The 11,606-nt window shown below is 47.2% G+C and overlaps 1 protein-coding gene across 1 annotated transcript in view; it reads right to left on the minus strand.

Annotated features, from left to right (window-relative positions):
• LOC109873920 (serine/threonine-protein kinase DCLK1-like) overlaps nt 1–9,640 on the minus strand; it is a 93,297-nt gene extending 83,657 nt beyond the window's left edge. Inside the window, exon 1 of the mRNA XM_031808390.1 lies at nt 9,083–9,640. Within this exon, the coding sequence (XP_031664250.1) occupies nt 9,083–9,443 (361 nt within the window). The 5' untranslated portion in view covers nt 9,444–9,640. The remainder of the gene's footprint in view (nt 1–9,082) is intronic.
• Between the last annotated feature and the right edge of the window lie 1,966 nt (nt 9,641–11,606).

Genomic DNA, 11,606 nt, shown 5'->3' on the forward strand with positions numbered 1-11,606 from the left:
AGGCTCGGTGCTCAAGAGCTCCAGTACGCCTGCACGGTCCGGTCTATCCAGTACCACCTTCACACACCAGGTGGCAGCTCCCCGCACCAGGCTTCCTGTGCGTGTTCTCGGCCCAGTACCACCAGTGCCAGCACCACGCATCAGGCCTACAATGCGCCTCGCCTCTCCAGCGCTGTCGGAGTCTCCCACCTATCCAGCGCAGCCAGAGACTTCCTCCTCTACAGCGCTGCTGGAGTCTCCTGCCTGTTCAGCGCAGCCAGAGCTGCCAGCCTGCATGGAGCAGCCAGAGCTGCCAGCCTGCATGGAGCAGCCAGAGCTGCCAGCCTGCATGGAGCAGCCAGAGCTGCCAGTCTGCATGAAGCAGCCAGAGCCGCCAGTCTGCATGAAGCAGCCAGAGCTGCCAGTCTGCATGGAGCAGCCAGAGATGTCAGTCTGCATGGAGCAGCCAGAGGTGACAGTCTGCATGAAGCAGCCAGAGATGTCAGTCTGCATGAGGCAGCCAGAGATGTCAGTCTGCATGGAGCAGCCAGAGATGCCAGTCTGCATGGAGCAGCCAGAGCTGTCAGTCTGCAAGGAGCTGCCAGTCTGCAAGGAGCTGCCAGTCTGCAAGGAGCTGCCAGTCTGTAAGAAGCCGCCAGAGCTGTCAGCCTACATGGAGCAGCCAGAGCCGCCAGTCAGCGTGGAGCAGCCAGAGCTGCCAGTCAGCATGGAGCAGCCAGATCCGTCAGTCTGCCAGACTCTTCCAGATCCGCGAGTCAGCCAGACCTTTCTAGATCTGCCAGTCAGCCAGACTCTTCCAGATCTGTCAGACAGACTCTTCCAGATCTGCCAGTCAGCCAGACTCTTCCAGATCTGCCAGTCAGCCAGACTCTTCCAGATCTGCCAGTCAACCACTCTTCCAGATCTGCCAGTCAACCAGACTCTTCCAGATCTGCCAGTCAACCAGACTCTTCCAGATCTGCCAGTCAACCAGACTCTTCCAGATCCGCCAGTCAGCCAGGATCTGCCAGAACCACCAGCCAGCCAGGATCTGCCGGATCTAACTACCTGCCTGAGCTTCCCCTCAGTGCTGAGCTTCCCCTCAGTGCTGAGCTTCCCCTCAGTGCTGAGCTTCCCCTCAGTGCTGAGCTTCCCCTCAGTGCTGAGCTGCCCCTCAGTGCTGAGCTGCCCCTCAGTGCTGAGCTGCCCCTCAGTCCCGAGCTGCCCCTCAGTCCAGGTGGATTCTGGGTGAGGACTACTAGGCCATGGTCGGCGGCGAAGGTGGACTATCCTAGGACGCGAGGAGGAGGGACTAGGACATTGATAGAGTGGGGTCTACGTCCAGCGCCGGAGCCGCCACCATGGACAGACGCCCACCCGGACCCTCCCTATTGTTTTGATGTGCGTCCGGGAGTCCGCACCTTAGGGGGGGTTCTGTCACGCCCTGGTCAAAGTATATGGTGTTTGTCTTTATTTATTTGGTCAGGCCAGGGTGTGACATGGGTTTATTGTGGTGTGTTTTGTCTTGGGGTTTTGTTAGTTATTGGGTGTGTGGCTTAGTGGAGGTATCTAGCAAAGTCTATGGCTGTCTGGAGTGGTTCTCAATCAGAGGCAGGTGTTTATCGTTGTCTCTGATTGGGAACCATATTTAGGCAGCCATATTCTTTGAGTGTTGTGGGTGATTGTTCCTGTCTCTGTGTTTGCACCAGATAGGACTGTTTCGGTTTTCACATTTCAATATTTTGTAGTTTCTTCATGTATAGTTTTTTCCTTCATTAAAATATCATGAATCATCATCACGCTGCATTTTGGTCCGACTCTCCTTCACCACAAGAGAACCGTTACAAATACGTTATTAATCAATACGTCATTAATCAATACGTCATTAATCAATACGTTATTAATCAATACGTTATGAGATAAAGATTAATACCTTCTTCAGTTCATCTTTCACATCATTATTTCATTTTGAAGCTTCCTGGTGGTCCCCAGTCACGGGGACCGGAGCCTTGTTGTCCAGCATGCTCCTGGTGGTCCCCAGTCACAGGGACCGGAGCCTTGTTGTCCAGCATTGTCCTGGTGGTCCCCAGTCACAGGGACCGGAGCCTTGTTGTCCAGCATGCTCCTGGTGGTCCCCAGTCACAGGGACCGGAGCCTTGTTGTCCAGCATGCTCCTGGTGGTCCCCAGTCACAGGGACCGGAGCCTTGTTGTCCAGCATGCTCCTGGTGGTCCCCAGTCACAGGGACCGGAGCCTTGTTGTCCAGCATGCTCCCGGTGGTCCCCAGTCACAGGGACCGGAGCCTTGTGAGTCACTCTCTATTGTCCAGCATGCTCCTGGTGATCTAGTTACAGTATGGAATTCACAACTAAATATTTGCCAGCTAGATATCTCATAACTATTAAGATAACTGTCTAACACGTGCTAAATGCTCTGCAGTTGTGCATTTGGTTTGCTAACTTAGTAGGTAGTTAGCTACCTAGCTAAGTGGTTAGCGTCTTCCAAAATCATGTTTCGCTTGGTAGAGGATCCCGTTTTGGATCAAGAGCCTTGCTGGCTAATATTTGTTTGGAGTATGCAGCCACCTGTGAGTAGCATTCTTCAGTTATTTATATAACTTTATGAGCTAGGATGTCTGTCCTACAAATAGTTTAGGGCAGAGACTGTATAATATGTTTTTGAATTGCGCTCACTATCATTTAGTTAACATTCTCTATGTGCTTTTTACATGTAGTTGTTAGCATTGCTAACCTTTGGATTACAGAGGCACAATAGGGTTTGAACATAGCGCCCCTTGTGTTCGGTAACGGTATTACCGAATATCCCGGTATGGCACAAGGTTGGTGTGAAGGTACAGTGCATTTGGAAATTATTCTGACCCCTTGACTTTGTCCACATTTTGTTACGTTACAGCCTTATTCTAAAATGGATTAAATAAATAAAAATCATAAGAAATCTCCACACAATACCCCATAATGACATCACAATACCCCATAATGACATCACAATACCCCATAATGACACCACAATACCCCATAATGACACCACAATACACCATAATGACATCACAATACCCCATAATGGCATCACAATACCCCATAATGACATCACAATACCCCATAATGACATCACAATACCCCATAATGAGAAAGCTAACAGGTTTTTATTAAATATAAAAAACAGAAATATATAAGTATTCATATCCTTTGCTGTGAGACTCGAAATTGAGCTCAGATGCATCCTGTTTCCATTGATCACCCCTGAGATGTTTCTACAACTTGATTGGAGTCCAGCTGTGGTATATTCAATTGATTGGACATGATTAGGAAAGGCACAGACCTGATATATATAAAGGTCCCACAGTTGACAGTGCATGTCAGAGCAAAAACCAAGCCATAAGGTCGAAGGAATTGTCCGTAGAGCTCCGAGACAGGATTGTGTCGAGGCACAGATCTGGGGAAGGGTACCAAAAAATGTCTGCAGCATTGAAGGTCCCGAAGAAGACAGTGTCCTCCATCATTCTTAAATGGAAGTAGTTTGGAACCACCAAGACTCTTCCTAGAGCTGGCCGCTCGGACAAACTGAGCAATCGGGGGAGAAGGGCCTTGGTCAGGGAGGTGACCAAGAAGAAGATTCCAAGATGGCACTGATAGAGATGGCATTTCGCTTCTAGTCCTTAGGAACTGTGCAGTATCTATTTATATATTATTTCTTACATTGTTAGTCCAGAAAACCTTAAGCGTTATTATTCACCTGACCTAGAATTCCTCACAATCAAATGCCGACGTATTATCTCTCCTCAGTTATCGTCACAGCCGTGTATCTCCCCCCGCAGCGGATACCAAGACGGCCATCAAGGAACTTCACTGGACTTTATACAAACTGGAAACAATATATCCTGAGGCTGCATTTATTGTAGCTGGGGATTTTAACAAAGATCATTTGAGAACAAGGCTACCTAAATTCTATCAGCATACCGATTGCAGAGTAACACGCTCAACCATTTCTGCTGTAACTTCTGTGATGCATACAAGGCCCTATCCCCAACCTCCTTTTGGCAAATCAACCATGACTCCATCTTGTATCTTCCCTTCCAATAGGCAGAAACTAAAACAGGAAACGCCCATGCTGGTCTGATTAGTCGGATTCCGTGCTTCAAGATTGCTCCGATCATGTAGACTGAAACATGTTCTGGATAGCCTCAGAGGATAACATTGAGGAATACGCTGACGCGGTGAGCGAGTTCATAAGGAAGTTTATAGGAGATGTTGTACCCACTGTGACTATTAAAACCTTCCCTAACCAGAAACCATGGATTGATGGCAGCATTTGTGAAAAACCAAAAGCACTTACTACTACATTTAATCACAGCAAGGCGACTGGAAACATGGCAGAATACAGTGTTATTCCCTCCGTAAGGCAATCAAACAAGCAAAACGTCAGTATAGAGACAAAGTAGAGTCGCAATTCAACGGCTCAAACACGAGATGTATGTGGCAGGGTCTACAGTCAATCACGGATTACAAAAAGAAAACCAGCCCCGCCGTGGGCAACAACGTCCTGCTTCCAGACAAATTAAACAACCTCTTTGAGTGTTTTGAGGACAATACAGTGCCACCTACGCGGCCCGCTACCAAAGACTGTGGGCTTTCCTTCTCCATGGCCGACGTGAGTAAAACATTTAAACGTGTTAACCCTCGCAAGACTGCCGGCCGAGACGGCATCCCTAGCCACGTCCACAGAGCATGCGCAGACCAGCTGGCTGGTGTGTTTATGGACATATTCAATCAATCCTTATCCCTGTCTGCTGTTCCCACATGCTTCAAGATGGCCACCATTGTTCCTGTTCCCAAGAAAGCTAAGGTAACTGAACTAAATGACGAACACTAGTTCCTCTGTGGAGATGGGAGAACCTTCCAGAAGGACTACCATCTCTGCAGCACTATACCAATCAGGCCTTAATGGTAGAGTGGATAGACGGAAGTCACTCCTCAGTAAAAGGCACCTGACAGCCCGCTTGGAGTTTGCAAAAAGGCTCCTCAAGACTCTCAGACCATGAGAAACAACATTATCTGGTCTGATGAAACCAAGATTGAACTCTTTGACCTGAAAGCCAAGTGTCAGGTCTGGAAGAATCCTGGCACCATCCCTATGGTGAAGTATTGTGGTGGCAGCATCATGCTGTGGGGATGTTTTCAGCAGCAGGGACTGGGAGACTAGTCAGCATCGAGGCAAAGACGAAAAGAGCAAAGTACAGAGAGATCCTTGATGAAAACCTGCTCCAGAGAGCATGGGACCTCAGACTGGGGTGAAGGTTCAACTTCCAACAGGACAACGACCCTAAGCACACAGCCAAGACAACACAGGAGTGGCTTCGGGACTAGTCTCTGAATGTTCTTGAGTGGCCCAGCCAGAGCCCGTACCAGAACCCGATCGAACAGCTCTGAAGAGACCTGAAAATAGCTGTGCAGCGACGCTCCCCATCCAACCTGACAGAGCTTGAGAGGATCTGCAGAGAGGAATGGGATAAACTCCCAAAATACAGGTGTGCCAAGCTCGTAGCGTCAAACCCAAGAAGACTTGAGGCTGTAATCGCTGCCAAAGGTTCTTCAACAAAAGTAACAAGTAAAGGTTCTGAAAACTAATAAATGTAAATGTACAAAAAATTTACCAAATATTTATATAAACCTGTTTTTGCATTGTCATTATGGGGTATTGTGATGTCATTATGGGGTATTGTGTGTAGATTGATGAGGGGAAAATACATTTCAATCTATTTTAGAATAAGACTAACGTAACAAAATGTGGGAAGACCCTATATAACAATGTGGACGCGGCACTCGTCTAGTCACCCCCTCTATAACAATGTGGATATGGCCCTAGTCTAGTCACCTCTATAACAATGTGGATACGGCCCTAGTCTAGTCACCCCCTCTATAACAATGTGGATACGGCCCTAGTCTAGTCACCCCCTCTATATCAATGTGGATACGGCCCTAGTCTAGTCTCCTCTATAACAATGTGGATACGGCCCTAGTCTAGTCACCCCCTCTATAACAATGTGGATACGGCCCTAGTCTAGTCGCCCCCTCTATATCAATGTGGATACGGCCCTAGTCTAGTCACCCCCTCTATAACAATGTGGATACGGCCCTAGTCTAGTCACCCCCTCTATAACAATGTGGATACGGCCCTAGTCTAGTCACCCCCTCTATAACAATGTGGATACGGCCCTAGTCTAGTCACCACCTCTATAACAATGTGGATACGGCCCTAGTCTAGTCACCCCCTCTATAACAATGTGGATACGGCCCTAGTCTAGTCACCCCCTCTATAACAATGTGGATACGGCCCTAGTCTAGTCACCCCCTCTATAACAATGTGGATACGGCCCTAGTCTAGTCACCCCCTCTATATCAATGTGGATATGGCCCTAGTCTAGTCACCTCTATAACAATGTGGATACGGCCCTAGTCTAGTCACCCCCTCTATATCAATGTGGATACGGCCCTAGTCTAGTCACCCCCTCTATAACAATGTGGATACGGCCCTAGTCTAGTCACCCCCTCTATATCAATGTGGATACGGCCCTAGTCTAGTCACCCCCTCTATATCAATGTGGATACGGCCCTAGTCTAGTCACCCCCTCTATAACAATGTGGATACGGCCCTAGTCTAGTCACCCCCTCTATATCAATGTGGATACGGCCCTAGTCTAGTCACCCCCTCTATATCAATGTGGATACGGCCCTAGTCTAGTCACCCCCTCTATAACAATGTGGATACGGCCCTAGTCTAGTCACCCCCTCTATAACAATGTGGATACGGCCCTAGTCTAGTCACCCCCTCTATATCAATGTGGATACGGCCCTAGTCTAGTCACCTCTATAACAATGTGGATACGGCCCTAGTCTAGTCACCCCCTCTATATCAATGTGGATACGGCCCTAGTCTAGTCACCCCCTCTATAACAATGTGGATACGGCCCTAGTCTAGTCACCCCCTCTATATCAATGTGGATACGGCCCTAGTCTAGTCACCCCCTCTATATCAATGTGGATACGGCCCTAGTCTAGTCACCCCCTCTATAACAATGTGGATACGGCCCTAGTCTAGTCACCCCCTCTATAACAATGTGGATACGGCCCTAGTCTAGTCACCCCCTCTATATCAATGTGGATACGGCCCTAGTCTAGTCACCCCCTCTATATCAATGTGGATACAGCCCTAGTCTAGTCACCCCCTCTATAACAATGTGGATACGGCCCTAGTCTAGTCACCCCCTCTATAACAATGTGGATACGGCCCTAGTCTAGTCACCCCCTCTATATCAATGTGGATACGGCCCTAGTCTAGTCACCTCTATGACAATGTGGATACGGCCCTAGTCTAGTCACCCCCTCTATATCAATGTGGATACGGCCCTAGTCTAGTCACCCCCTCTATATCAATGTGGATACGGCCCTAGTCTAGTCACCCCCTCTATATCAATGTGGATACGGCCCTAGTCTAGTCACCCCCTCTATATCAATGTGGATACGGCCCTAGTCTAGTCACCCCCTCTATAACAATGTGGATACGGCCCTAGTCTAGTCACCCCCTCTATATCAATGTGGATACGGCCCTAGTCTAGTCACCCCCTCTATAACAATGTGGATACGGCCCTAGTCTAGTCACCCCCTCTATAACAATGTGGATACGGCCCTAGTCTAGTCACCCCCTCTATAACAATGTGGATACGGCCCTAGTCTAGTCACCTCTATATCAATGTGGATACGGCCCTAGTCTAGTCACCCCCTCTATAACAATGTGGATACGGCCCTAGTCTAGTCACCCCCTCTATATCAATGTGGATACGGCCCTAGTCTAGTCACCCCCTCTATAACAATGTGGATACGGCCCTAGTCTAGTCACCCCCTCTATAACAATGTGGATACGGCCCTAGTCTAGTCACCCCCTCTATAACAATGTGGATACGGCCCTAGTCTAGTCACCTCTATATCAATGTGGATACGGCCCTAGTCTAGTCACCCCCTCTATAACAATGTGGATACGGCCCTAGTCTAGTCACCTCATCCATGCATTTAAGCGTTGGATTAGTCATTTTATACCTAGACTATCTTCTAGGTATCTGAATTGTATCAATCTTGATGCAAATGACCGGCTACCATCTGCCCTATCATAGTCCTTCCCTCTGCATATTGGGAGGAGTTGGTTGACTTACGTCACAAAAAGGATGCAGACGCTTCAATGGGGCAGAAGTCCATGTGTTGTTTTGATTCTGGATTGCCAGATAGCAGACCAATGGATATATGTTGTTTTCAATAAACATTTGGAGACTAAATATAATTTACATTTTGTCAAAAAGCTAAGCCAACCTCGTCTGTTTTGTCCCATAGTTGTGCAGTGTTGGTTTTGTTGGTAAACGACCAACCCATCCGTTTTGTTGCTAAACAACCAACCCATCAGTTTTTTTGCTAAACAACCAACCCATCAGTTTTTTTGCTAAACAACCAACCCGTCTACACTGAGTGCACAAAACATTAAGAACACCTGCTCTTTCCATGACAGACTGACCAGGTGAATCCAGGTGAAAGATATGATCCCTTATTGATGTCACCTGTTAAATCCACTTCAATCAGTGTAGATGAAGGGGAGGAGACGGGTGGTTAAAGAAAAAAATTTAAGCCTTTAAGACAATTGAGACCTGGATTGTGTATGTGCTCCATTCAGAGGGTGAATGTACAAGATAAAATATTTAAGCGCCTTTGAACGGGGTATGGTAGTAGGTGCCAGGCCCACTGGTTTGTGTCAAGAACTGCAACGCTGCTGTTTTTTTTTCTCACTCAACAGTTTCCTGTGTGTATCAAGAATGGTCCACCACCCAACGGACATCCAGCCAACTTGACACAACTGTAGGAAGCGTTGGAGTCAACATGGGCCAGTATCCCTGTGGAACCCAACTCAATAACAGAAAGGTGTTCTTAATGTTTTGTTCACTCAGTGTATAGGCACTAATTTATCATCAACCATACTCTACCCAGATCCAATGAGAGAGAGCGAGAGAGAGACAGTTTTCCAAAGTAATTAAAGCATTATATTACCCTCCAACAGTTGATCGGTGCTGGTGATCTTTTTGGTTCCGTCCGCGGAGTAAATGGTCCTGACGCCCTGCGGCAGATTCACATTATCAGACAGCGTGCGGGTTAGGTCCGCCAGCAGCGCGTCAAACGACCGGAACCGCTCCACTGAGATTGCGTACACTATCCCGTTAAAGTAGCGGTCCCCGTTGCGATAGAAGCGGACCTTCTTGGCCTTCTTCTCTGAGCTGAGGTTCTTGAGTGTCCGGGAACGGTAGAGGCTGCAGTGGGCGCTGTGTGTCGGGCTGGTCACCCCGTTCAGCCTGCCCCCTCCTCGGCTGTTCCGTTGCGACTTATCCCGCTCGTCGAAATGCTCCAGCTCCATCTCACTGCTGAAGGTCACGAGCACAGCTACACTATCTAAATAAAGAAATAGATAATTAGGACGAAAAATGTAACCAACTAAACAAACATGTCCCGTGATAATCAGAGAGATATTCCGGATAAAATGTGTAAAAATGGTGTCCAAACAACACGCGTTTTAGTTTCAATTAACCGGTTTGTCCAGAAAGCCGCGGTCTATCTCTGTTAGCCAGGACTAGTGTCCGCGGTCTCAAAATAACTTGCTAATGACAGATTATGTATAGTAGGCTTGGCTAGGCATGGTATGTCATGGGGTTGCAAGGGAAGCAGAGAATTAGTGACTGGTCTTAGTCCGATAGCCATGTGCTTTCTGTTGCTTTATAAATATGTAAATGCTGCGCACAGAGACCAGAGCAGAGATACTGCAGGGGGGCTCCACTTGAACACAATCAATACCTATTGATTATATATGTATATATAATATCTAATTGTTTACGAAGCTCTTCGATTACAATCCAAACATATACAAAAACGGAGACAAAAAAGATGATAAACAAGATGAATATTACATCTAAAAAATGATGTTTGATTGTGTTATTGTGTCCAATTGACAACATAGAGGTTTCACATTGTCCAATAAGGGCATGTAGACCACTTTCAACTGTTTCGAACAAACTGATCAACATTAGAGTCATATCAACGAATCAACGATGATTTACTACCACAGTGACGGATTTGTGAATGACACACTTCTAATAATGGGGCGGCAGGTAGCCTAGTTACAGCGGTGGGCCAGTAACCCGAAACGTTGCTGGGTCGAATCCCGGAGCTGACAAGATAAACATCTGTTGTTCTTCCCCTGAACAAGGCACTTCCCCCGGTAGGCCGTCATTGTAAATACACATTTGCTGTTAAATGACTTGCCTAGTTTAATAAAGGTTACTTTAAAAATAACAGCTGCATAGAAAATTAGAGCGAAATGGATAGAATCAATGCAGTAAATGATTGTTTTTCATAGTTTGCTTACCTACGTGATTCACTAAGGATTCTGTCGCCTCCAGTCTTGCTGCGTGTATTTCCCCAGAAAACAGAAGAATGGGTTTCAGTAAACAGTAGCCAGTAAAGTGTAGACTCGGGACCGTTGCCTCTTTCCTGGCGGTTATCAGACGCCGCAGCTACCACAGAACAGCGCAGACCAGCACTTTTGTTTTTCCTTCTCCCTTCCACCACCATCACTACCAGTGAGATTGTGTGTACATGGGCGTGAGAGAGAGAGAGAGTGCCTGCGTGGAGGCTGGGCACACCTCGGGCTCGTGCTAATGGCCCGCACCCGCTCAACCCCCTCATGCGCAGCACGACCCCCAGCCTCGAGCTGTCAAGGCAGCTTTAACTCAGTCATTATCAATAAAAGACGTCTGGACTAGAGCAGGATGGGGAGGAATGTGTACCGGTACCTCCTGTATTTAGCCTCCTGTACATTGACTTAGTACCTGTACCCTCTGTATATAACCTCCCATACATCGGGAGCCTCCTGTACATTGACTCAGTACCTGTACCCTCTGTATTTAGCCTCCTGTACATTGACTCAGTACCTGTACCCTCTGTATTTAGCCTCCTGTACATTGACTCAGTACCTGTAGCCTCTGTATATAACCTCCCGTACATCAGGAGCCTTCTGTAGATTGACTCAGTACTGGTACCTCCAGTATATAGCCTCATTATTGTTATTTTATTGTGTTACAATATCTATTTTCTTTTATTACTTTAGTTTATTTAGTAAATATTTTCTTAATTCAATTTTCTGAAAACTGCATGATGTAAAAAGGGCTTTATAAAAACATTTGATTGAGTGTGTGTGTTGGAAAGGAGGAGTGTGTGTGTTGGAAAGGAGGAGTGTGTGTGTTGGAAAGGAGGAGTGTGTGTGTTGGAAAGGAGGAGTGTGTGTGTTGGAAAGGAGGAGTGTGTGTGTTGGAAAGGAGGAGTGTGTGTGTTGGAAAGGAGGAGTGTGTGTGTTGGAAAGGAGGAGTGTGTGTGTTGGAAAGGAGGAGTGTGTGTGTTGGAAAGGAGGAGTGTGTGTGTGTTCGGAAGGAGGAGTGTGTGTATTGGGAAGGAGGTGTGTGTGTGTGTGGTGGGACAGAGGTGGGCTGTTTTAAATATTTGACTATGACCTGCCTCAATCCCAGCT

This window comes from Oncorhynchus kisutch, linkage group LG28, assembly GCF_002021735.2.
Source record: "Oncorhynchus kisutch isolate 150728-3 linkage group LG28, Okis_V2, whole genome shotgun sequence".
Taxonomy (NCBI): Eukaryota; Metazoa; Chordata; class Actinopteri; order Salmoniformes; family Salmonidae; genus Oncorhynchus; species Oncorhynchus kisutch.